This window comes from Xiphophorus maculatus, chromosome 15, assembly GCF_002775205.1.
Source record: "Xiphophorus maculatus strain JP 163 A chromosome 15, X_maculatus-5.0-male, whole genome shotgun sequence".
Taxonomy (NCBI): domain Eukaryota; kingdom Metazoa; phylum Chordata; class Actinopteri; order Cyprinodontiformes; family Poeciliidae; genus Xiphophorus; species Xiphophorus maculatus.
Window position 1 is genome coordinate 2,926,715 of NC_036457.1, and position 27,790 is coordinate 2,954,504.

The 27,790-nt window shown below is 38.2% G+C and overlaps 1 protein-coding gene across 2 annotated transcripts in view; it reads right to left on the reverse strand.

Annotated features, from left to right (window-relative positions):
- The window catches only part of clvs2 (clavesin 2), a 39,792-nt gene extending 22,371 nt beyond the window's left edge, over positions 1 to 17,421 (reverse strand). For both annotated transcript variants that reach the window (XR_002754058.1, XM_023348284.1), the window contains exons 1-2: positions 16,240 to 17,421; positions 12,483 to 12,657 (exon numbers count right to left, since the gene is read on the reverse strand). Coding sequence is in view for 1 of the 2 variants with exons in the window: in XM_023348284.1 (XP_023204052.1) it covers positions 12,483 to 12,657; positions 16,240 to 16,628 (564 nt within the window). In the remaining variant the exon portion in view is untranslated. The remainder of the gene's footprint in view (positions 1 to 12,482; positions 12,658 to 16,239) is intronic.
- Between the last annotated feature and the right edge of the window lie 10,369 nt (positions 17,422 to 27,790).

Here is a 27,790-nt window from a genome sequence, read left to right on the forward strand (position 1 = left end):
GGCTAATTTGCAAACCAAGTCCTTCATTGGGTCTTTATAAAAAGACAGCAAAATTAAAATGAAAGATTCCTTTCTCACACACACACACACACACACACACACACACACACACACACACACACACACACACACACCCGCGCGCACACACACACAGATAAATACGCAGATTTTCTGCAGTTAGAAAACTAATCTCTCTTTTTACGCCATTTCTTGATTTTATGAATATCAATGCACTTTCTTCATTTCCAGTATTTTCCATTTTAATGGGTTTCTAAGAGACGTTCACCTCTGTGTCACGTCAGAATTATGCCCAATGGAGCCAAGAAGTCATGTGTTAATCCTTAACTAAATGTTCCCAGATCCTCTGATCAACCTACGAAAGTAAGGTTTGCATAAATAATATACAGGAATATGTAAGAAGGAAGTATCATTATTTATTTTTTACCTTTATTTCACGAGGAAAGTCCTACTATGATTAAAACTCTGGTAGCTGCAGCTGCTCCAACAGTAATTTTGTCGATTTAACTCAAACTAAAAGTTGGATTATCCTCAGTTTTTTCATTAGATTTTGCAATTGCAATAAAAATGTTTTTGTTTTCACATTTTCACCAGTAGAGCAGAAAAGCAACCTGGAAATTTATATTTATTAATTACAGAAACAACAAAAGGTTTTTTTTTCCTTCTGTTTTCATTATGAATTGTCAAAACTTGATGTACTTGATGCAGATCTACAAATGGGAAAATAAATGGGAAAAGGTCAACCCCCAAAAAGATTCCCACGCTGTTTCTCCCTTTGTTCTGCCAGCAGCGCTACCAGCTAATCATCTATTTACATGACTCACGGTACATTTACAATCTCCCACGTCGCGTTCGCTGGCGATTACTGAGGGGAAGAAAACAGCGGAGAATTACGGAGCGGCCTGCTTTCTGTCTCAACACACAACAAAAGGGAGCCCATCTGGAGGAGAGGGCAAAGCAGATAGCGAGGCAGTAGGACATGTTGCCGTGGTAACGAAGCAAGGGTGGGATGAAGCAGGAGGGGGCCTTGGAAGACAGAGGAAGAGGAAGAAAGGCGGGGGGTTAAGAGGAAGGCTGGAAACCGCCTGATGATGCTTGTTTGAGGAGAAAAGTGAGAAGAAAACTGAAGACGTTTTCGATTCGCTCAGATTTTGATTTCAGCAGAAAAACTGAGCATTTCTGGTGCAGAAGACTGACTGATGTTTCCACTAAATCAACAGCTACGTGGCTGAACGCTGCGGTCGTCGCAGACAAAAGGCTCTGCCACTATTGTCTCTGCTGAAAGAAGGATGGAGTGGCTGAAGTGAGGCAGACAGGAGGAACGGGAGGGCGATGATGTTATTAAAGAAAGAGGTGGGGGAGGGGCAGGAACACAGAAAGTAAAAGGTGGGAGGCCAGAGAGGAGGAGCGAACAAAAGATTACTTCACTTCTTTCTACATCAACTCCTTTTCTGATCATGGAACTGAATATTTTCTCCAGTTCAGCTTCATTTGCTTCACAATTTACTGAGTTTTATTTCTCATTTATTCACTGAAAAGGTCAAAGGCTAACATTTTTTTTACCAAACTTTGTCTCATTCTAATCTGAGCAGCACGAAAACATGAGAATCCCGTTGAAATGAGTCCCAGATGTGACAGAAATGTGTTTGATTGTTGGAGCGACTGAACATCAGCAGGTTGTTTCCTGCTGGAAGGCGCGGCCACATCGATCTGTTCCCACGAATAATGGGCTCAGTTAAAGGGCTTTTAGCTTATTGATAAGATGCTGCGTGATTGATATTTTATCAATATCAGGACAGAACTTGCTGATGTTTCAGCTCTAATTGGCATGTAACAGGTGACACCAAGCGCTCAGCTTCCGCCACGTTATCTGCAGTAAATGTTTTTACTGCAGATCTGCCTCTGATTTCTATACAGGTCAAAGTTCACTTAACTCGGCCTGCAGGACCCAACTCCATACCAAGGTGGTGACTTCACAGTCTGCCACCACGAGGAAGGATGCTTCTGTTGTAAACTTTATACCTTTCATGCAAGACGAACAACAAAATAAAACATAAACACTAGATGTGACAGAATTTGACGCTTCACAAAATGTTTCATTTCTTCTCACTGAGCCTCAGTTAAAGTTTTGCATGGAAACATATAAAACAACAAACATCAAAATAAATGATTTCTTCTGAATTTAAATCTAAGTTTTCAGGAAAAATGTTTTTATTTGACTTTAATAGAAAGTAAAAGCCTATGTATTTTTAAACAATGATTATTGCACAACGCCAACTTTTATTTCAGGTTGTTTGGTATTTAGAAGAATCTCATAGATCTTTCCTAAACACCAAACCAGATTAAATATATGTTCAAACATTTCAAGGTATTTATTCATGGCTAAGGCTCATGTTAGGCAAAAAAATTAAAGAAAGGATGGGAATAAATTTTAAAAAATGTTAAAAGTAGCTTACTTTAGGTAGAAGTATTGTTAGGAATAAATAAATAATACAGCTTATTTGGTATTAGAGGAAAATGTATGCATTTATGCCTTAAAAACTCATAAAATAATTTTTTATACTAATGTATAAAATGTGCTTACATGTATTTTTGTAGTTTTTTATTGACTCGTGAGATGATGAGATGTAATTAGAGGCATGAAAGGACCCGATCAATCAAACTTTAAAACTGTTTTCTCCGTTTCTGTACTGGATTGTTCAGAACTGAGAAGAGCTAAAACAAATATGTAATTATTGCTTTATTAATTCAGGAATTATTGACATTTTTAGGGATCATCTATGAAACACATAGAAATAAATACATTTATTTCATTTAAAATAAACTGAAATAAATGATTTATTTCTGCAGTTATAATATCTGACTGCAGAAATATGGAAAGTGCCAACTGAATAATTTTTTGTTTCAGAAATAACTCTAAAATCTACCAAAACTCTTCAATGATTTCAAGCGGAGCTGTCGGTTAGCGTGATCTAAACGTGATGAGCGGATTGAGTCCTTGTACTTTACGCCACATCGTCATGGAAACACACAGCAGCTGTATTTGCACATCTTCCAGAGTTTTCCTTCCATGGACCCAGCAGCTGGTAAGAGGTTGGTTAACTGTCGGAGTGAGAAGACGGCTCATTCATTACTGTGATGGATCACTTTCAGAACCGGAGCCGCAGCTTTGACCTCTGGAACAACATGGCTTCCCGGCATGGGAGGCGGTTCTGGTCTGCTGGCCCTTTAACAGGCTGCAGGATCGCATCCAAAACCAGAGAAGTAAAACAACGCCACACTAAAATGCAGTCATTAACTTTAGTCATTTGCATGCATGTTCTTAAGCAGCTGTTTTATTCAGACTGGAAGCTAACAGATAATTCATGAGGATTTTTCTGATTTGCTGCTCTAACCGGAATAAATTAGCTTTTAATCACTTCAGTTGCTTAAAAAATCACCTAAATTATTATTAATTATTGAAGAATCTTGCAATTATGGTATAATTGCTTTTCCACACAGTAGAGATTGTAATCCAAGTGTTTGGAAAACAAATGCACCAATAAATGTTCAATATGGCCAAAATGTCTTACGGTCATAATTCTGATCTGTTCCTGAGCTGTTGGTGTTTTATTGCAACATTTTCTTTTTGATTGTTTTAAAACAATCCGAAATGCTAAACTGACTTATGTAAAACACACATTTCAAACTTGTCCTGAGGAGAATAGCAGATTCTGGACAGTTGGAACTTTAATCCCTCAGTGAAATTGTAATCCTGCAGGATTATGACTGGATGGGCTTGAATCCCATCATCCAGTGTTTCACCTCCTCTGTTTTCTTGGACTCTTCAACATAATCTCTTTTATGGAGGTGAAGAAGTGCAGGTGGAGGTGTGCTTCTATTGTGATATAAAGCAAATGTAATTACTGTATTTAAATGGTATTTAACTATTTTAAGAAACTGCCTGCAGAAAAAGCAGCTGGTTATTTATTTAAATGTTGCCTGTAAATATTTTCACCCATGCAGCTAAACGCTCCAGTTTGACCACATTATTTCTATATTTGCTTATTCACAGAGTAAACCATTTTACTGCAGCTTAATATCTTATTACATAATTGTGTTGACATGTTACAACTTAATGCTTAACAAAATATTTTATTAAAAATAGGAAAAAAAGGTTAAAGTACACAAACCTTCTCTTTGGAGCGTTTCTGTTTGAGATTTCTCACACGTTATGTTACTATTTGTACTTTTTGTTTGCATTTTTACATCCAACTGGTTTGAAATTAAAAACAGTGAAAAAATGAATGCATGAATGAATGAATGAATGAATGAATGAATGAATGAATGACTGACAAAACTACACTATGCATATGATTCTTTACATGCATGTGAAGGCTGATCCAAGCACACGTAAGGAAAACATGTTTGCTGTTTTCCAAAGGTTGCTGTGTGATTGTCTCTCACATAACTCAGCTTTTGTGTTTCAGTGCAAATAAATAATCCACAAAATGATTTTATTCATCAAATTTGGCTTGAAAACTTTCCCTAAATGTCATTTGCTCTCCAGTGATGCTCCTACTGGTGGCATAAACCACAAATAGCACAAATAAAATGGAAGATTATGCAAATCATTTCAGAATTCTGTACATATTTCTAATTTTACACAATAGTAAAACACCAGATGGTAAACTATGATTGTTAATTCAAGTTTATTACCAAGAGAAATTAAAGATAGACTTTTTAAAATGACAGTGGTCAAACTACAGCCCATTGTCATGAACATCTCAAAAAAACCAGTAATGATCCAGTCACTGGGAGGGAATTAATCAACATTCCAGTTTAAGTTATGAATAAAATAATGACTGTTGTCAAATCTTTGATCATTTTAATGTAGCACTTTGATGTAAATCCAATCAAACTGCTGTTGTTTTTCTTACTGTCTAATATTATTACAACATGTAATCATATTAAGGCTGCACAGTGGCGCAGTTGGTAGCACTGTTGCCTTGCAGCAAGAAGGTCCTGGGTTCGATTCCCAGCCAGGGTCTTTCTGCATGGAGTTTGCATGTTCTCCCTGTGCATGCGTGGGTTCTCTCCGGGTACTCCGGCTTCTTCCCACAGTCCAAAAACATGACTGTCAGGTTAATTGGTCTCTCTAAATTCTCCATAGGTGTGTGTGTGTGTGTGTGCATGGTTGTGTGTTCTGTATGTCTCTGTGTTGCCCTGCAACAGACTGGCGACCTGTCCAGGGTGACCCCGCCTCTCGCCCGGAACGTAGCTGGAGAGGCACCAGCAACCCTCCCGACCCCATTAGGGACAAGGGTGAACAGAAAATGGGTGATCATATTAGTATTTAAATATTATTAAATGCATCCAAACACCAAAAGCACAGATGGTTGAGGTTGTGACACAATCAGTGTTTGTCTTCTTTGAAATAGGGCCAATTTTTGCTAAATTACATTAAATTGATCAAATTTGTTTATTACATGTAGATAATTGATAACATTAACCATGACTGCTGTTAGACATCCATCATCTTTGGCATCAAAACTCTCATTTTGGGATCTGATCTCTTTGAATCTCCTGTTTAGTTGCAGTTTTCTGACTGGAAGCACATCCAGTGACCTTTCCTGTTTCTCTGGTTCCTGTCTGTCTAGACTTTACACCCAGAGGCACAAACAGACCCTGAAGAAAGTTGTGAGAAAAACTAAAATTACAGAGCAGATGAGAAGCCTTGAGGAGGCGACTCAGACTCGGCTCTGCTCTGCACACGATGCAGAGCTGCAAATTGGATTGTGAGGGTTGTGGTCTGCATGCGGCTCTGTGTTTGCTCAGAAGCAACTGGATCAGGGTCGGCATGACATGAGGAGAACCGAAGCACAGCGAGCATCAGGTGTTATTTTGTTTGTTTTACAACAACTCAGGTTAAAAATTAAATGATTGGCACATTTATGACAGATTCTGATGTGAAAATACAGACTAGACTGCAGCAGTCACAAAAACAAATTCTACTGGATGATAAGTCGTCTCAAAAATAATTGCGATAAATTAGAATATTGTCATTTTACAATTATAATGGCATAATGATGCAAGTTTCCCTTCTCAGAAACTTAAGAGGAAGCAGAAATAAATACAAGATACTGTTGATACCCATGTTAGCTTCTCTCATCGATATTTATTAATATTTGAGATATTTATGAGTCCAGAAATCAGACGATTCCTCCAGAAACAGAAGCAAACCCGATCCACAGCTTCAGAGCTGAAGTTGGTGTTTCAGGTGGGAGTTAATTGAACGATGCGCCGGGTGTGAAGCTGCCATCATGCGACTAAACGGCGCTGCAGAATTAACTGCATGGCTGCCATTCTGCTGCTTTAAACTCTCCAACCTGAAGTGACTCATTCTCACCGCCCCACTAGCAGCCTCTCCTCTGCTGAACATTCGCTCTAATAACTCCTCTTCTTTTATTCAGAAAGAACAATCAGAGTTAAAACTCTGATGATGCCACAGAGGAGTTTTTATTCGCTGAAGTTTGGATTAAATCTTGTTTAAATGGACGAATCTCAGTCATTAAGTCCATTTGATTCTAAAAAGCTTTGCTATTTTAGAATAGCAAAGCTAATAAATCATCAATAATTTATACTCTGTCTGGAGCTCCATAAGAAAACTGTTAGGTATAACTTTATTTTACATTTCTACAGCTAACATCTCAATAAGTTTTTTCTCTGCTGAAAATACGGTTGAAATAATTTTGTAAATAGTTTTCATAGCTTTTAATTAGTGTCTACTCGATATCAAGTTCTTGTTTGGTCAATTAAACTGTTTTTGATTTTATAGACCAACTAGAAGATTCACAGATTACAATATGAAGGACTCAATTAAAAGTTACTTTGATAAAAATGTACTTAAACACAAGTTGCAGTAAAGATTAAACGTTCCTCATGAGCAGAAGAAAGTTTTGCTCGTGGATGTCACAATAAAAATGACAGTATTTGTCTCAAACTGTTTTAATTAAAGGAGAACCTTCATAAATAAATAAAATAAAACATGCTGACATATGACAACATCCTGTTCAGTGATTCAACACCAGGGGATTTTAATACTAACTCAGTTAAAGGTTCAAATCTGTTTTTTCTAATGGTTTTATTTTAGTTTTACTCATTAATGGATAAGATTTCATATGTAACTGAATAAATTACTTTCCTCAAAACAAACTTGAGTTTGGGGCGTGCTGTGGTGGCGCAGGGGGTTAGCACGCCCCACATTTGGAGGCCCTAGACCCGCGGATGTCGCGGGTTCGACTCCCAGTCCCAACGACCTTTGCCGCATGTCCTCCTTCAAAAATGGCGCCTGCAGCTGGCTGCCTGCAGACGCAGCTCCTGTCGTGTGTGTGTTAATCTGTGTATAAAAAAATTCTTGCTGTAACTGCGAAATAATTTCCCTGCTGGGATGAATAAAGTAATTCTTTCTTTCTTTTAAAACTAAAAGTTCAGGTTTTCTGAGCAACTTAAAGTAAAAAGTACAAACACGTTGTACTTAATTACAGTAAATTTTCACCCCAATAGAAACCAGATAAGATCAAATTAAGTCCATGATTAGTAAACAACAACAAATAAAAAATCATTTCTACATAAAATAGACCAAAGTTTGATGAGATTTAAATGATTTGATTCTGGTTTAATCAGATAAACCATTTAGAATGAAAGAAATCATAAAATGAATCCCAGTTTCAGAAGAAACACTGTAAATGTTTAACTGTGTTTCTGTGATGAAAACTCACGTTGGTCTCATCTGGACACTTGAGTTCCTCCATCAGCCTAAATGTGTCTGGCCCTTTAAATCTGCAGCTCAACAACTCAATGAACTCCAAGCAGATATGATGCAACATCATACAAGATGCTTTGATTTAAATAGAAGACAGAAAGTGCAAATATTTTAGAAGTACTAAGCAGTTCTGGCATCATAACCTCTAACAGCAGGTATATATTATAAGTATTTATGAACCTGGTAGGTGGGAGTTTGGGAATATTTTCTGGAGACTTAATAAAAAGTATTTGCTTGCCAACTGGATGAGTAGGTAATGCACTCATTGGTGTCCAAATAGCTGCCTTTACAAAAAGATCCACAAATTCTGTAACCTTCCACAGATAAATAGTGTAATAAAGGAAATGAATGCATAAATAAGCAGAATTTACATGCAGAGTGTCAAATGTTTATTCTAAAAATTCAATATGGATAAAAAGGTTTTAAAACAGAACGTTAGTTTAAAGAATCAGTCTAAAAGTGTGGAAGGGAAAATCTGTCCAGCCTGCAGTGACTCTGAGTTTTGAATCAATCTCACCGTAAAGTGCCTCAGGTTACAGAGCAAATAAAATCCGGCTGAGAATTACCTGCAGTATATATCCAATTTTATGTAACATGTTTTACTTCCCCTGAAGGGAAAGGTGCAATAGATCTATAGAAATGCCTTTTTCATTGCTGATAGTAATGAAGGGTAGCAGCCATGAGCCAGAGGTTGCAGGCCTGTAGCCGGTTATTTGTTTGTTGGGTCTGATTTAGATCTTTTCCCTTCGGTTGTTTCAGGATCTTTGTGTGTTTCTGACTTTCTGGAGGTTATTTTGGTTGCAGAGTGGAAAAAACGAGAAGTTAGTGTCTGGTGTGCAGCCCTGCAATGGCCTGGTTTCATATCCATGGTGGATTCAGCCTTTTGCCTGTTGGCTGCAGGAAAAAGACACTTATGGAAACATTAGAGAAAAATTAAACATTAATATGCGTAATATTAATGTTTCACTACATCACCACATTTTGACACATTTACATTTTGCAGTATTTGTTAATTTAAATCACAAATACTGCAAAGGTTGTCCGCTCTCTTTCTTCACATTCAGCAGTTTTTGGGTGAAATTCCTGCTAAAAGTCTCTGACTTTGATTTCCACCACAAACCCATCAGATAATCACTCACAACACACCGCTTTGTCTCTCTCTTCCCTAAAGAATCGCTCTCCCTGTTGGATCTAACTTTGACTAATGGAGCCCAAAACAAATTGGCAGATGATTCACAGCCATGTTGTGAAAGCAATAAGGAACTCCACTCATCTGCACATCAAACCTCACACACACGCAGAGAGAAGAAAGACGTTTTCCTCCCAGGTTTGGCTGCTGACTACAGGACAGCTGAACTCTGCCGCCAGCGCTTTCCTCCGCTAACTCATTTCGATAATGATGTTAAATGTGAGCCGAAGACCGAGAAGACAAATGATTTTTCTGGGATCTGGAGAACAAGGAGGGCATTGAGTGCCTTTGTGTTTTCCTAGTTTTCACAACTCTGAAGCAAAATAATAAAAAAGGATGTTTTTTTCTGGTATTCTGTTGTTCTTTTGGTACTTTTTGTGTCAAGAAAATCCGAGCTCATCCCACTTCCCCATGCTGGAGATTTTAGTTTAACAGTAATAATAAATAAAGTTATCTTTAAAATGAATCACTCAAGTGACATCAGGGCCCAACAGTAGACTTAAGTGTCAATAAAATAAATCTGGTTGTGTGTGTTGTTTTTGTCTCATGCAAACTTTGCTTTAATTTTACTTTTTTCTATCTAATCATAAGAAATCATAGTCAGTCAGAGAGAGTCATTAAACAGGAAAAGCAGGTTTCCTGGAAAAAGAGGAAGTAAGTTCCAGCCTGCAGATTTATAAAAATAGCTGAGACTATTCCTTATTTTAAATCATGAAAGTTTAAAGAATGAAATCTAAACATTTTGGTAATTTGATAAGATTCAAAGTAAAATACTTATATTAATATTGGTTTACTTGTAATAATATTTACACGAACATTTGTGGGAACACTTACAAGAAAAACAAGTAACTGTAACTTTAGTATTAAATAATTAGAATCATGGATTATTCTTGGTTTCTTTTCAGAAAAACATCTGTAATAACTCACATTAAGATTATAATAAGTATAATTAATAAGTTATGGTTATAAAATCATAAATGAATGATAAATCAGAGAAGCTGAAGAAAATAAATGTGATATAAGTTATGGTTATAAAATTATAAATGAATGCTAAATCAAAGAAGCTAAAGAAAATAAATGTGATATAAATGTGATTTTGACATTGAACTTGAAATGGTGTAAAAGGTGTAACTGCAATTAAACATCACTGATATGTTGGAGGTAGAGAGTAGGTGAAAGGTGAAAGGCAAGGAACTAACAGGAGAGCAGAGATGATCAACGCCTTATTTAGAGAGTAGGTGAAAGGTTGTGCAGGCAATGGACAGGAGGTTGAGCAACTCTGAGACATTAGCACAGACATCAGGACATAATGTCTGTAAGACAGTGATGGATATGAGATCATCTGTCTGAGCAGTCAGCCAATGAAACAAGCCCAGCAACAGTGCTAGCCAAAGAAACCCTATAAAAGGTGAGTGCAAAAGAGGAACCGTTCGTTGGATCCTCCGGGCAGCTTCGAGCCAAGAGATGGACAAAGAACTCTGCAGCTGAAGAAGAGCCGGGGCCACGGAGCCGAAGACTGTCCGGCCATGGGGACCAACCCGTCAGCCCCACAACCTGTGGCTTCAAATCGCACTTCTCTCATCGGCTGGGTTCAGACCCCAAAGACAAAGATGAAGACAAAGGCAAAGACAAAGAAGAAGAACTGGTGCCTTCCTTCCTGCCAGCACCAAGTCCTGTGTGACCTCACCATCCATGCGGAGAAGAAGCTCATCAGACCTACAGAGATTCCTGCCTTCGCCGATCAACATCTTCCTCCTGCTGCAACACCTTCTTCATCATCAGACCTGCGGAGATCCTGGCCTTCATCGATCAACATCTTCCTCCTGCTGCAACACCTTCTTCATCATCAGACCTGCGGAGATCCTGGCCTTCATCGATCGGCGTCTTCCTCCTGCTGCAGCACCTTCTTCGTCGTCGTGCCAGGTCTGGGGTTCGAGGCGCCAGGCTCCGTCCGTCTCTCTCAAAGGTTCCTTTTTTAGTTCTCAGTGTCAGCAGTAGGGAAAGATAGACTAGATGATTGATTTTACTTATTTGATTATTTCTGCTACTGAATTAAGCTGTACTGACCCTTGCAAAACTGCCTTACTAATAAAATATTTAGCATAAAGAAAATCTAAAAGATGTTGTGGACATTCAGTTAATGAGTCACCTTAAAGTTCTTTGATGGTTGTAAAATAGCTGTGATGTTTGATTCTGGAGAGGAAAAAGTTTAAAATGTTTTTAGGTTGCTGGTAGCCCAAATTTAAAACGTCATCCTTGGGACTCGCCCGAGTCACTAAAACCTACCTGGTTCAATAACAAATGCAAGTTGTAAAATAGAGAACGAGCGACCGTTAACAGGTGTGCTCTGTGAAACTAGTTGGCTGTAGGCTGCTCAGTCTGGCTAATTCACAGGGGGAAGAAGGGTGGGACACCTGGATGTTGGCCGTCAGAAACCAGGCGAATTGTTTCTCGAAACCAGCTTAAACAGAGTTTACTTCAGTTCTGGACAGGGTAAATCCCAGCAGATTTAGGAAACTCAATTAACCCGTTAGATGGAGAGCTGGTAGCACATCTCCCCTCTCAGAAGAGGAAGTACGAGAGTGAGAGAGTAGAGACAGAAAGGAGGGGGGGGTGTTGCGCAACAACATTTGAAAAGCAGAATTGAATCTAAGAGGCGGATTTTGACAGCAGACTAATGGAAGTGAAGCTGGAAGTCTGCTGCAAAAGAAAAATGTAGCTTTTTAGTGTTTCCTGCCTCTGAATTTAAAGAAAAGCAACATTTGTTTTGAAGTGGGATAATTTAAAATTGAACAAAAATTAAAGCAATACACAAAGTTAGACAAAATTACAGAAAAAGTAAAGCATCACAAAGTGCAAACTAAACTAAAAGCATGTCTTAATTAAAAAATCTTAAGTCTGCTACTGTCATTTAAATCTGAAGAAATAAAAGCAACGATTTATTTGCTTTTCATACTTTCAGTAAATACAACTGGATGTCATTCGTGCAATAAGAGGTTATATTAATGTATAATTTCTCTATCAGGATGTGTGTATTTAAAGTAAGAAAAGGATTGGTACTAAACCAGAACCCTGAGGGACTCCATGAAGACGGCTGATCCAATCTCATATGATCTTGTCGACTTAAACCCTGAAAGTTTTCTTTGGAAACTAAAAGGCTGATCAGCTTGAAGATGAACCAGATCACACTCTGGGTTCACAAGGTCAAACTATTTTTAACGTTCTGTGGTCAACCATCTGAAAAATGAACTAAACAAACTGGGACTGTGAATTCTCCACAGTCTGCAACCAAAATGTCTAACTTGATGTCGCCACACTGCAAAAACATCAAATCTTATTAAGTATTTGTGTCTAGTTTCTAGGGCAAATATTTTAGTACACTTGAAATAAAACAAAACTAACTTATCAGTAACTTTTCAGGAAGAAATAGGATAGCTCAATCAGACGCTGTTTGGTCATGCAGCTTCTTACCTGCAGCCCCTCGATGGCCAGCCGCAGCATGCTGGGGGTCAGCTTGGAGGCCTGCTTGAAGGTGAAGTTGCTCCAGTCGATGATGAGGATGAAGCCGTTCACCTGCAGCTCCGGGTCTTCGATCATGGACTCCAGAGACAGCAGGATGGCTCGCAGGATGTCCACAAACGTGTATCTGAAGGAAACATCACAAGGTTTTCTCTTTTCTTTGAAGTAAAACATGGATGTTTCTACACATTACTCAGTTTGTTTTCATCTGTTCAGCCTTTCAGATCCATAATTCCTGTTTTCTCTGTAGCTAACGCTTTAACTGACTGTAAGGCTTAATATCTGCCTGCATGTTTCATGGTTCTTTGGTTATTGCCTCTCAGTTATAAGGTCACTGGTTCCATGCTTGTGGTATCAGGTCAATTGACCAATGCAAACTGCCCTTAGGTGTTGAGTGCTGATGTTTTCACAGTTACAGTCCATTCACAGTTTGTGTTCAACACAAATCTCCAGTATTTTATTGTGTTGTTATGCAGTAAGACACACAAAAGTGCAAAAACAGTTTTATGAGGGAAAATGATGCGTGGTATTAAATGTTTTCCAGCTAAAATCTGGCAAACATTTATGAGTCGATAGTTTGTAGAAAAACATTTTACTGCAATTTTAGCTCCAGCTTTGCACGTTTGGAAACTGAAAGTTTTTCTTCTTCTTTGCAAAAGAATCAGGTCAGATTACATGGAGAGTGACTCTGAACATCAATTTCAAAGTTTTACCATTGAATCTTAATTACATTTAGGTCTGGACTTTGATTAGGCCATTCAAAAACCTTTGATATACATTTTCATTGTAGCTCTGGATATTTGTTTCCAGGTTTTCAACCGGGACTGCTTGGCTTCTAACACTCCAAATCCAGTAATGGAATCCGCAGCATAATGCTGCCACCACCATGTTTCACTTTATGGTGATTTGCATTTGCATCTTCCTCAGCATTCTGATTGTAGGCTAGAGAGCTAACATGTAGTAGCATCTCACCAAAGTATTATCTTCCTCATGCTCTGTCTTTCTGATTTTTCTTGCTACTTTCTCAAAAACAACATTTGTGGGCTGATAGTCACATTTTTCCAATTTTTAGTTAGCTTACTCTCATGTAAATTGACTTCACAAAGGTTAATCAGTTTGTGTACTAAAACCAAATAAGACACACATAAATGTATGTTTTTAGCATCACAAAATGTGGACATGTTCAAGCTCTAAGGCTGCAGAGACCTTGTTAGCTAAATTCACAGCTAGCCTTCTGCTCACTTTTATTTGCTTTTCAATCATGTTGGATCTAAGACCTTAATTGCCAGTAATGAAGGCTCCTGCAGAAATCAGCAACATAAGTTGGTGCCTCAGTGGATCCTTGAGGATTTTCATCCAGCTGATGCTTCAGATTCGTCAGCCTCCTGTCTGCTGCTCAGTTACCATGACATCATCTTACTCTTTCATCTCATGGTTTCATCATGAAACTAAATCATTGTGCAGAATCTAAATCCGTTTTTTGCAAAAATAATCTGCATAATTAACAGTAATAATGTTCACTTTTATTGTTTTTGTGCATATATTTAACACCAAGCAGACTGACACAGAGGTCAATATGTGACTAAAACTCTGGTTATTTAAACACTAAACAGGGCTGATCTCTTTTTAAAGCCAAACAAAATCACGTTCTGACCCGACTTTTACCTTTAACCTCAACCTAGATGATAATCTGGACCAAATCACGGTGCAGGCAGAGCATTTATGGGAACATGTGGGGAAAAATGAGAAGCAGAGGAAGGAGAATGACACAGCAATATTGTGTAAATTATAAATTAGGATAAATTTATGCAAATTAATGATTGATTCAATGTAGTTTAAAACTAATTTATTCAATAAAAATCATCAATACAGGTCTTAAGATAAATGCTGATTAAGCAAAACCACAGTAGCAGCTTTCTTACCCTTAGAAAAACCTACATGGTTGAACTTTTTAGTTATTCATAATCATAGTATTATTTTTACTGTCATCAGTTTATGGATGAAACCAGTGGGCCTTCAGGTGATTTATGGTTCGCCGTCGAGCTCAAAGCAGGTGATCATGGTGTGTAAAAGCAAGCCTGCTTCTTCTCAAAGGGTAATGAGTTAACGAGACTTCAGTCCAGCAGCCGGTCGATCCGTCAAACTGCAATTAGGCCCAGCGCTGCTTTGAGGATGCAAACATGCTGACATGCAAAAAGAGGATTGTTGGCTGTAACTCGCCGCTTTTTCAACCAATTAACAAGCAAATATGTGCAACATGTAGAATTATTTGCATCAATAGATTTTTAGCAAAGCTATTGATTTGAAGAGTGCAAGCATCATTAAAATGTCATTGTTTTGGATGTAAGAAAGATGAAATCATGACCTTTTGCTCCTTCCGTGTGACATGAATGCTGTGCAATTCCACTAAAAAACAAGAAATAAGTATGAAAAATAAAAACAAAGTTTCTATAAACTGGTTGGAAAGTATAAACAACCTTAAACTGATACATTTAACTCTGTTTTTACCAACCTTGCTGCATTCTACCTTTAAAGGGTTTTCCAAATTTCTTAGATTCTCTTCAGCCAAAAAAACATATTTTCTGGTTTGGCCTTTTTAAAACTCAATAGTTTGGCTCAATATGAAACTGAAAAACAACAATTTAAAATTTTCTACCAAACACCCGATGGTTTTACGATCAAAACTGACATCCGTCATGACAAACAAAACCCCCGGTCTAATCTAAAGATGAGCATGAAGCTGCCATGTTTTACTGCTTCTTGTGTCAATTGTCCTTTTTTAGAATTATGGTTCCAGTTTGTTTTCATCAAACCACAAAACATTTGTAAAGATTTGGCATCCATCTATTTTCTAACAGTGGGGTCAGGAGGGGCTATCTCCAGCTAACGTAGAAATGAGAGGCTGGGTCACCTGGACAAGTCGCCAGTCTGTCGCAGGACAGGACACACAACCATGCACACACACACACACACCCACACACACACACACACACACACACACACACACACACACACACTCACACCTAGGGAGAATTTAGAGAGACCAATTAACCTAACAGTCATGTTTTTGGACTGTGGGAGGAAGCCACAGGGAGAACATGCAGAAAGATGGGCGGGGAATCGAACCCAGGACCTTCTTGCTGCAAGGCAACAGTGCTACCAACTGCTCCACTGTGCTGCCCTTGAAAGGACATGATGAATTTTTTTGTAATTTTGTAATTATGTTATTCATGTGAACTATTTTCATGTTGATCTCTAAAATATCAATATTTCCACACAACGTCATGTTTTCTGATTACGTAATTTGTAAATATTAAATGATTGTTTTAATCTTTCTTATTCAGTACAAGAGTCGCCTTTTTACAAAACTCTTCTTTTCAGTCATTTCTTGCATGATTTTTACTTTTAGTTGAGTAAAAAACATGTTTCTTCTCTTCCTTGAGTTAAATCTTTGCGGATTCGTCCATCTCTGTTAAAGTGTCCAAACATATCAGTCCATTTTATGACCCGTTTTAAAATGACTATATTTAATATTTCACAGCTGTTTGGAGAAGGTTGCTGCAGTGTTTCTTAGTGACTGAGTGGTGCTGAACGGACAGCTCCTCCAGCCTCACTCATTCATTTCTACGGTTTCACAAACACAGATGTCTTTTCGACAATTTCGGCCCTAATTTCTTAAAAAAACATAAAAACATAAACAAATTCTCACCTGCTCTGGTCCCAGTTGGCTGCAAACAGGACCAGGATCTTCCTGCCGTATTTGTCCAGATTGGAGAGGACTCCCGGGAAGCCGTCCTTCAGAGCCTGCTTGATGCCCGGGTCGGTGGCCTTCAGGTTCTTGAACATGTCCAGGTTCTGCTGCCTGTACTCGAAGTACTGTGCCAGCAGCCGGAACGCCTCAAAGTGGTTGAATTTCCTCGCTCTGAGGAATCTGAGGATGAAGGCGTCGTCTGTCCTGAGGAAGCCGATGTCCGGCCGGGTGATGATCATGTCCCGGACCTCCTGGATGTCCTGGTGGAGAGTCTCCGGGTTTTCCTTCAGCTCCACCTTGGCCTTCTCCAGGGTCTCCGGAGAGAGGCCAGCCTGCAGGTGAGTCATTGTTTGCAACAGCTGTCCCTCCGTGGGGGGTTCTGGTGAACCAGCTGAGGAATCGGTTAGCAACAGGGCAGGGAAGTGGACGGAGAGCGTTTAGTGATCAGTGGCTGACTTCAGATGGAGGCCTGCTGCTCTGAACACGTAATCCACCCTGAACTGGCACAGACGCCGCCGCTGCTCTCATTCTGTGATGCATTTTCTGCATATGGGCCACTCACTTTACGCACACAATCATTTTTTTTAAAAAAAACAAGATTTGAACTTTATTATAATTTCCCAGCATGCAGATGATGAAGCGACGTCCGCCGGGAGCTTCAGGCTGCACCAACCTGCTGCTGATCCGGGTGGCCTGAGCGACAGCCGCTCGCCTCCATGTCAAAGCCGCTCCGCGCTTTCTCTCCCGATCTGTGACTCACTGACGACGGCAGCATCCCCGTCTCCCCGAGCGTCGCTCGAAGCGGCCGGACAATGCGGCACGACCCTGCAGCCGCTGCTACGTGAACACCAGCAGACCTCCGCCTTCAAAGCGCGTCTCCATCCGCGGACCTCCTGCGAGCTGCTGCGGGATGAATCCGCGGTTTAAAGCGCAAATCCGCCGCTTATTCTGGGAGTGAAAGTGAAAGAAATCAGAAGGGGAGGCGTCCGGCAGTGTACAGGTGTCCCGTGTGGTTTTGCCCCCCTCCTGCCTCCGGTTGCTGCTGTTTGGAGAGGGGTGGGGTGGATGAGGTGGGGGATTACCGTCTGTTCGCTGAAAGTGACTGACATCCAGAGAGTCTCTGCTCGGTGTGTGGATACCACCGGGGGGGGGGTGGGGGGGTGGAAAGAGAAGGGAGGAGGTGGGAGGAGTGAGAGATGAAAAGACGAGAGAGAGAGAGAGAGAGAGAGAGAGAGAGAGAGAGAGAGAGAGAGAGAGAGAGAGAGAGAGAGATGCCAAAACGGGATGCAAGGAGAAAGAGGACGAGGATGGAGAGACAGCTTAGATGGAGGATGGAGAATGAATAAAAAAAATTATAATTTAGAAAGTAAAATAAAGCTCAAATTAATGGACTTTAGTCAGAATTTGTGGCCTTTTCTCATCTTTCTGTGATCCAGTTTTCTCAACATGTTTCAGTCTTTATATTCTTCTGCTTAAAGTTTTATGTATTCATCTTTTAAAATACATTAATTCATTAGTTGCTAAGTGCTGCTAACTACAGCCTTATATTCACTGCACTGGAACTTTTCCATGTTTCATCATACATCTACACAATTCAAAGCATTTATTGCAATTTAATGTGGTAAATGTCACGTTAGAGGAAAGATTGGATTGTTCAACAGATTTACAAATACAATTCTGAAAAGTGCAGCATTTGTGTTCAACCCTTTTTTACCTTCTGCAATGTCATAATTAGTTAACAGTCTCCCTGTGGATAATTTGTTCTCAGTTTGCATCAGTTCCATTAGTTAAAGTGTGAAGAGTGTGAGGAAGACGTGGCGTTGATCATTTTTCAGAAGCAAAATCAAAAACTTAATTAAATTGAGTCTTTCTGGGGAATTTTAAAGCTTTTGTTTTTTTACCGAAATGATTTTGGGTTTAAATTTTTGAAAGAGTCCCTGAATGGTTTCACTTTTATGTGCAAGTAAAATCTTTTTTTGAATGGAGAAAAACACAAAAATGAACCAAAGGATGTGGGAGGAAGAGCCACTTTTTGCAGCCTGAAATATGCAGGTTGCTCTGCTATGAAATATATAAAGCAAAACATTTGTAATGAATATGAAGATGTGCAGCAACAATAGAAAGCCGGATGGTTTGGGGTGTGTGACTGAAAGGCAGAGTGAGGAAGAGGAGGAGGAGGAAGGGGGAGGAGCTGACACCTGCTCAGCAGCCACCAGACAGCTGGACTTTAAAATGCTGAATTAATTTCTTTTGTATCCGCCTGATTATCTCCCATCATGGCTTTCTGTGTCAGTGCAAATGGTGCAGCGTTCAGCTCAGTTAGCTTCACTGCTGCCCGTTAAATCAGCAGTCCAGACAAATCTGGAGTAAATAAAGTCTAAATGAAGCTCTCTGCTGCGTTGTTCTAAACAGAGCCGTTTATTTCTCCCCCTTAAGATTAGCTACAATCCCAGCATATAGAGCCCAAAGCTAAAAATACATCATGTATGATATGACACAATTTTAAATGATCACAACAGATGTGAACCAGTAGATGTTTGATTAATGTATTCCTGAGTTTTTTCCATAAGTTTGAACTTCAAACGTTCAGCTGGTGGAAGATTTTCCCTCTGATGCTTTGATGTCAGGAAGTGGGTTAAATCTTGAACGTTTGTGCACTGAAGTTTGTTTAACTGCTTTAAAACACGAATATGGGCAACTTTAAAACATTACTTGACCAGCAGGGCAAGAAATGTACCGACAAAGAGAAATAGAGAAGAAAGTGCAGATGAAGAGTCTTTCAAAAATCAAAGATATGAAAATCTTTCAAGCTGAGGTCAAAGTTGGAAAGTGTTTTTTTTTCCTGATTTATCCTTTCACGATATGAAAGGTTGTTTTTTATTTTGTGTTTATTATTATTTTGATTTAAGTTCTTCTATAAAGTTTATTGGCAGCTAGTGAATAATCAACAAATTCTATCTTCAAATTTCCTTATTTAGTAAAACTAAAAAACAGAATCAAATTTTGTCAGCTAACTTTGTGTCCTTTATATAGTTTATAAATGTTTAATTATACCATGATTGAGGATTCCCAATCCATTTACTTTCTTCCTCTTCTTGTAGTTGTACTTATTTGTTATGTTTTATAGTTTCTGTCACGTTTTTCACTCCTCTCAGCTGTTTTCCATCAGCTAATCAGCACACCTGTTACCTATCCAGGAATCAATCCTGATGCTATTTATACTTCCTGATTTCCACACATTCTCCTGTTAATTACCCATTTAAATCCAGTTCAACTTGTGTTTCCAGCAGTCACTTGTGTCTCAGGATTTTGGATCCTCTTGCATATTTGTGAATCTAACGCCTCAGTGAAAAAGTTTTATTATCTCTGGGTTTTTTCAGAGAGTTTGCCACAAAACACACTGAGAAAACACAAAGAGAATCCATGGTCAATGGAAAAAAAAACCTGAAAATACAGAGATATGAACATGACTTCCTGCAAAGCCTAACTTGATTCACCTTTTTGGATAAAGTGGAGTTAAAGGAAACAGTTGAAGCTGTTTGGGGTCTGAGGAAAGATTCAGAACTTATGGTCAGATCAATACCATCATATAAATCCTGTTTGAAGTTTAGCTATGATGTGACTGAGTTTATCCAGAGAAGATGATCTCAGCAGAAAACCAATCCTGGATAGGAAGTGCAAATTGTTGCCCATTTTTATGAACTGAATGTTTACTCTCTGATTTTTGTTCCTTGACCCTTGAATGTTTCTGTTCACCGCTGAATTCAGCATGAGGGAAGAAATGTGTCCAATATCCAGACTCAGTTAGCAGTGGAAATGTTTTCAAGCTGTTAAATGAGAAATTAATTCTTAGTAAATTTGTCTGAGTGAAATCCAAATGAAATGACCTCCCACTCACAGCAGCACTGACTCAAACAAGCAGTGAAGCTCTGCAGCAGCGCCACATTTTCTCAAGGCAAGTCACAGAAAAGGCCAAAGAGTGGCGGCCATTTCCAAAGCTTTTAGTTACTATGAAACAGCAACAGTTGCAATCCAAGAAATTCAAAGTTAACAAGGATCTGCACAAAAGATAATGTCTAATTTTTATTCAATCTGTCAATATCAGTTCAGTTTCATATTCATTATTCCATTGATTTTCCATGTTATTTCTATTCAAAGTCGTGGGATTTTTACCATCTTTACCTGCATGAGGTGGAGAGTAATTCACCCATTTAATACAGAACAATCACAGGGAAGAAAGAGACAAATCTATAATGCATGTTCAAGCTTTGTTCTGAAGTCTGATTAGAAATGAAAAAATCTACCTAATTTCTACATGTTTAAACTGCAGGAGAAAATAAATCAAGTTTCAAATCATATTTCATACATGATGTCAGAAAAATGTTTCAGTGACGTCCAGTTAATTTATAATACAGAGGAGATTTTGGTAATTCATAAAAAGTTAATTTCAGGAATTTAAAATGTGGAACTCATGGCTTCATTCACATGATGTTAGTTAAATAGTTATTTTTTTAATTTGATGATTATTGTTTACATTTAATAAAAACTCAAAATTGAGTTTCTCAGACAAAATTAAGACCAAAATAAAAATAAAATTTAAAGCAGAAATGTTTTGTTGTGGCGTCTAGAAAAAACATTTATAAGTCAAACAGTTCTGGATGTTTTGTGTACGAAGGATAAACCACTAAAGATCACAGCGGAAGAATCTGGTTCCTCACAGTTCTACTTCCAACATGTGAGTTCATAGAAAGTTTAGCAGAAGAACAAGTTTGATAGAAAAGGTGAGGAAGTGTGGAAATTTTACTTGCTTGTGTCATTTACTTTTTTTCATTCTCTGAATCACAGAAACAAGAACCATAATCCTACACTGCCATCTGCTGGTCAGTTCGTCTTTACTCGACTTTTCTGTCTGCCACGTCTTTTTTTTTTAAGGTAATATGGCAAATAAACCGATTAAATGTTTTATTATCTGTTATAGCTCTGTATTCTGTGAATAAGTAACAGATGTATTTAGATTTATAAATCTAAAGTTTTCTTACTTTTCTTTGTAACTCTGTGGCAGGACGAAATAAATGTAATTGTTAAAAATGATGATGTCTGAGATTTTTATTGGGAATTTATGCAGTCCAGTGTTAAACCACTTCCTGCAAAAAGCCTCCTTATCTGCCTTTTTAATGTTGAATTAATAAAGGACATTTCCGTTCCTATCCGTCTATAACTCAGGTCATAAATCTTATCTAAACTGAGCTTTAAAATCTAATCCAACATTTTACAGAGTTATAAATCCTAAATAAGTCCAATAGTTTGAACACTATTATCCTGAAATAAAAGCCACAAGCTTTCCCATTAAGCTCATAATACTTATGTGACTTTAAATTCATGAAGTGAGAGGTTTAATCTGCAGAAACAGTACAGCAGCATAAACAGCAGGTGGCAGCATTGTTACGGTTCAATCCTGTGAAAACCTCATTTTTATCATCAGTCAATCTGGTTTTAATATAATTAAAACCAGGAGGTTTAATAGGGTCAGTATTATATAACTGATTAAATCCACAGGTGCTGGACTCTAACATTGGGTTTTAATATCATTGTGAATTTTTTTTAAGCCTAATTATATTTGGTTTGCAGACTGTGGTCAGTCTTTAGCTGCAGCATTTAAGTCTTTTTATCATATTTACAAACTGAAACTGAAGGTGGAACAGATTTGTGACAATAAGCTGCTAGATGAGATGAAGGGAAATAAGATTTCAACAGATTGCTAAAAAAAAAAAAACGTTCCCGCCAAAAAATCAAAGAGAAGAACAAAATTGGGGAAAATTGGGTGATTTCTCTGTGGAGATGTTTCTCCACATGAGGTGTGTTGGACCCCGAGGTCAGCCCGGAGCTCATCAGGTGGAAGAAAATGGATTGTAAGCCGTGTAGCGATCAAAGACGCAGGCCAACATGCCACACCCTCTGCTCCAACACTAACTAACCTCGTTGAGGGGAAACTCACTGACCCCTGCAAGCAGAGCAGACAGGGGGGTCAGGGGCTGGAGGAGGCTGGACGGTTCCTGGAAAGAAGGAGGAACAAGATGGGGTGAGGAGAGGTAGAAAAAAAAAGCTTTTCTCCTAAAACTTAATGCCATCTGAGTGAAACCACATTAAAAAACACAATAAGGTTAACAAAACTCAAACACATGACAATAAATCAGAATATAGTCCTGGTCACACACTGCAAAAAGAAAAAAAATCTTACCAAATATTTTCATCTAGTTTCTAGTACAAATATTTTAATGCATTTGAAATTTGACAAAACTAAATCACAACCAACTCTTCAGCAAGAAATAGGAGTTTATTTTAAGTCAATAATCCCTAAATATTCATGAAAAGTACTAGTTCCACTGGTAGATTATTTCACTTATAACAAAACATTTTCCCTTCCTAAGAGTCCTGAATTGCTCCAGGATGGCATTTCTGGCTAATTAATATGTTCATCAGTTTTATTTCATGCAGACAAAACTTTCGTTTTTGCTTTATGAGTTGCAGAAACATCCATATTTTGTTTATTTTGTTGTTTTCCTCATTTTCAGATATCGGTTCACATAACAGCTTAGCTCACAGCAACATGAAAAATATATATAATCTTGAGAAATAAAACGTAATAATCATGGCAGTTTTGATTGTTTGGAAACATTTACATTTCATGTTTTCATCTCATTCAGTTTCTCACCACTGTAGTGAAATGACACACTTTTTTCTGATTGGCCACCATCTTTTGTGCCCATTCATAAATTCATCCATGCAGGAACAATCAGAGCTTTGTGTTTCCACTCAAAAGATTTACTCCAGTGGGAAATGAACAACTGGTGTTGCTGGGTGAAATTTTAATTAGAGACAATAGAAGACGTGACCGTGTCGTCGGGATGGCAGTAGCTGGCTTCGCTCCAGAAAATTATGTTTAAATATGATTTTGACCAGGATTCCTTTCAGTCTGTGAAAGCAAAACTTTTAAAATTCTGGGTTTTCTGTTTGTCTTTGATTAAACTATGTCTTCCCAAAAGATGAAGCAAGAAACCATTCTAGAACATCTTTTGTGGGATGCTGTCAGAATTTTTAATCAAACTGAATTGTTGCTGTCTGTATTTCTGTCTATTCCTCTCTAATCATGAAATGGGTTTTTGTCTGTGGTGATATACGGTTCTGGTGCCGTCTGCCCAGGCAAAATGGGCTCCAACAGGAAACCAAATTAAGAGTAAATAATCACCTCATAAATCAAACAAGACAAATGGTAAATAGATAAACAAGTAAGAAGGGAAGAAAGTCAGTAAACAAGTAAATTAACTTACTAAATAAATAAAAGCCTTGACATGTTAGAAAATAGATGCATATTGCACAACAGCGTATAAAACATTAGACATTAGCTGTGTTTTCATTATGAATTTTTGCCAAAGTGTCAATATTCTATTCATCTAATGTCAAAAAACACTATTTCATAATTGTGGTGTTTCCATTAGATAAGAAACATACTTAAAATCACACATGAATAGGTTAGTACACGCGATAATTCAATAAAGACACCATCATCCTTCAACTACTTCCTGTCACCGTCATCATAGTTTGTTCTATTAGAAACATCTGATTGTTGATCAAACTTTTTCATTGCAGTTACAATAAGGCCACAAAACTATCTCCACATGTTTTTAGCAAAAAACCTGAGTTTTTTCACAATTGGTGTGTTTCCATTAAGCAAATTTATTTTCAAAATGTCAAATTCCACAATTATATGGTCAATGAAAACATGTTTTTTTTAGTCAAAACAGAATATAAATATCTAACCTAGACTTTAGAGATGAGGCATAAATGAAATATTGAAGGGCTCAACTTGTGTATTTCTGCCACACTCACTTTCTTTTTTTTTCTTAAATTAGCATTTTGTTTGGTGGCTCCTGCTCCAAGTTGGGACGGTCGCCACCAGAGTGAGGTAATGGCTTCTGAGGCGTCTGATTGGCTCCTGGAGACCTGCCTATGGTGGTCCCACAGATCTGGGCTACAAATGGGCTGAGAGCAAACTTCAACCTAATGGCTGACCCCCTCTAGTGTACACACACACACACACACACACACACACACACACACACACACACACACACACACACACACACACACACACACTACTCTGAAATTCCTTGCCTTGTCTCCCTCACTGATGAAGGCGGCCATTCATGGCCGGTGACAAATTACTACTGAAGCATGAGACTAAAGAGACCCCCCATCCCTGTGTTTCTGTCTCCATCTCGCTCCATTATGGACTGTGTGAGACTTGTGGGACAGAAAATCAGGCAGGACACCCCGGCCATGAAAGGAGTCTTATGTTTAGCTGCCCTGAACAGAAACAGAGCAATGCCAGTTAGGTTTTGTCATGAAAAACTGCATTGTTATTGTATCACTTAGCCTGGAAGTAAAGGTTGAGTTTTCACTTCAAAGAGCAGGCATGGCATGATTTGTCAGAGATATTTAAAGATGGAGTGGTAAAGATTAAAGAAACGACAAGGAAATTTTTATTTTTTATTTTAATTTAGTCAAATTATAAATGGTAGAATATCTAATATTGTGACTAATAGCATTCAACATGCATGAATGTTGATTTGTTCATGCAAATCTGGCATTAAAAGTTACTACAAAGCATCTCACAGATTCAAAATTAAATCTGAAAAAAATATAAGGGAGGAGAGTTAATCCTCAACAACTAAACATAACATTTCAAATAAAGATAATTTAAGTTACATTTTCTTTTTGAAATCATTCTCTTTGCCTTCTTGGTTCTGGTCAGAACCAGTCTGTACTCCAAACGGGGCAGGCATCAGCCCCTATAGTATAGCTTGGCCATACTTTGACATTTTCTTTTCTAATTTGCCAGTTGTCTTACTTTGTGTGATAATTATCACACCAAGTCCAAAAGCAAAAGCAACAGATTATCAGTGTTTGAATCTCTATGGTTAAGACAAAGGTCTTAACAACAAAGTTAACATTTATCTCCCAGCATTAACTTGCTCCAAAGGTTAATGCTTATTTAAGTTAATTTATAGGAGATTTAATTCAGATATCAACCTGTGTGGAACCTGCGTTGTTCTATCAAGTTCAGGTTTATTTTTAAAGCGCATTTCAGCAACAAGACAACTCAAAATGCTTCACATCAGAAAAACCTCATACAGTCACCAATTGTGAAAAAAGCAATAAATATTATGTTTTGTCAAATGCCATCATCAGAATAATCAAATCACATCATAAAATCATCAGTCAGCATATCTGGAGATTTTTATATTTCTCAATAGTGGAATAGTAAGGACTTTTCCTGAAGCATAGCTATTTATGCTCAATGGACATGACGTCACCTGTCAATCATTCTAGGCGGTTTTTGTCAGCGTGCGCATGCGCATTACCACAAGGTAGGACGGATTGTCGGGTAGCACAGGAAGTCAGGACACCGGGGTTGTCATTGGTAACGCGCTGCGGTTACAGAGATTTCGAGCAAAATAATATGAAATAAATGTCAAAGGTTGTCAGTGGGGAACATGTAATCCTGGCAGCCGTCACACTGAGCCTTTATAGGACGGAATATCCATTTAAACCCAAACGGCGTCTGGAATAATGCAAGAAATGGACCAAGGCCTTCGACCCCATGTCCGGTTGAAAGAAACTGATCAACGGCAACCTCGACATGTTCGTCTGTAAGAAGGTAACTGGAAGCAAACATCCCATTTTTAATGACACTGATTGATAGTCAATTCAAAGATCAATAAGTGAATGCAGTTATGCTTGATTTTATGTGTGTAAATTCCTATGCTAGCTTTATGGCAGCATGAAAACAGTATCTGCATATTCACATTTAAACACCTTTTTATGCCAATTATTGTTAAGCATTTACCCAAAGGCAGATTTTCACAGGCTCGAAGTATTTAAGTCATTACTCACTTGCTTTGTACGCAAAACGCGTCTGACGCAACATCGTCCACATTCACATCGAGACGTTGTGACCCTCATTCATTCTCTGGTTTAAAGTTGATTCTCCATCATTTCCCGCAAATACGACCTGATATACAACTCGTTGGAGAATATTTTTGTCTTTCGTCATTGCCTCAGTGTTGGCTGATAAGGCAAAATTGACCCCAAAAATGTCGTGTGTAACGCGTTGAGTTTCACTTCCTGTGCCTTCACGTTGTTTGTTTGTAGGTTCGCTCTACTTCCGCCTGGGGGCGGAGCCTGCGTTGCGTCATGTCAATTTCAGACTAATTGCTCTGCGGTAAAGAGTGATGTGTACATAAAAAAAGTACACAGAGACAATCCCCCAAATCACAACTAATGAATTAAACTAGTTTATAAACTTTATAGGGCTCCTAACCAGGAAAAATGTAAATGATCAAGTTCATCTTTCAGCAAGAGGAAATTAACTTTTTTGTGCTACAGATATCCATTGAAATAAAAGAAATTAATTCCATATAATCAATACAATTTCACAAGAAGAGATTTCAGAGGCAGAAAACAAATGTGCCTTTAACAAACATAATAAAATTAAATATATATTCATGCAGAAGCTTCTTAAAGAGATGGTTCTTCAAACCTAGAGATGCTGAAAGGGATTATCTTAGCTGGACAAAGGTGATGTGGAGCGTGGACTCCCAGATTCCTGCTCCCCAGGAGAGGGCTGCTGGACGGTTATACTGTCCTGACAGTAATCCTCAGATTAACTGGTGTGGGCCTCCACCAGTCGGCCAGAACAAAAGCAGAAATCTATGCAAACTTGAACATGTGGGTCAGTGAGCCAAACCAAACCAGTCAGACAGTCTGTCAACCAAAAACAATGTTTCAACAACTGGATTCAGTCATTTCTTGCACTGCTAAGTGTCGGCAACAATACTTGGAAATATTAAACTGTTTTCTTAGTTATTTCTGTTTCTGGAAAAGGATCTGTATTGGCACCAATGAAGACTTTTCAAAACTGCAATCGTCTGAAAGTATTTAAATACTCGTCTCCTTATATTTATATTGTCTGTTTGAGCTTAAATTAGCATGTGAATGAATTTATGTAGTTTAAAGAGAAATCCAGTGGCTCTCCGGTATTCGGTGCGGTTAGAAACCACAGCCGCCTAATAGCTGAAATCCGTGAATAATCAATTTTGATTGAGAGAAAAATTTGCACGATTGGAGTATTTGGAGGATGATGGCATTTTTGTTTTATGACTTATTGCATGAACAAACTTATTCAGGTGTGATTTTAATTGTTTCTTTAATGAAAACACCACAATTGTAAAAATGTGTTTTTTCAACATTAGTGGACTATAGACAAAGTTTTGCTCACACTTGTAATGGAAACGCAGGTACTGAAATCCATGCAACCTCCCCTGACAACATGATGCCCTGGGTGGTGAACCATATTGACCACAACCAAAACTGACACTAATTAGACCTTTAAAAAAGTTTGGAACTGTGGTAAAACAAACAAACAAACAAACAAACAAAAAACAAAGTT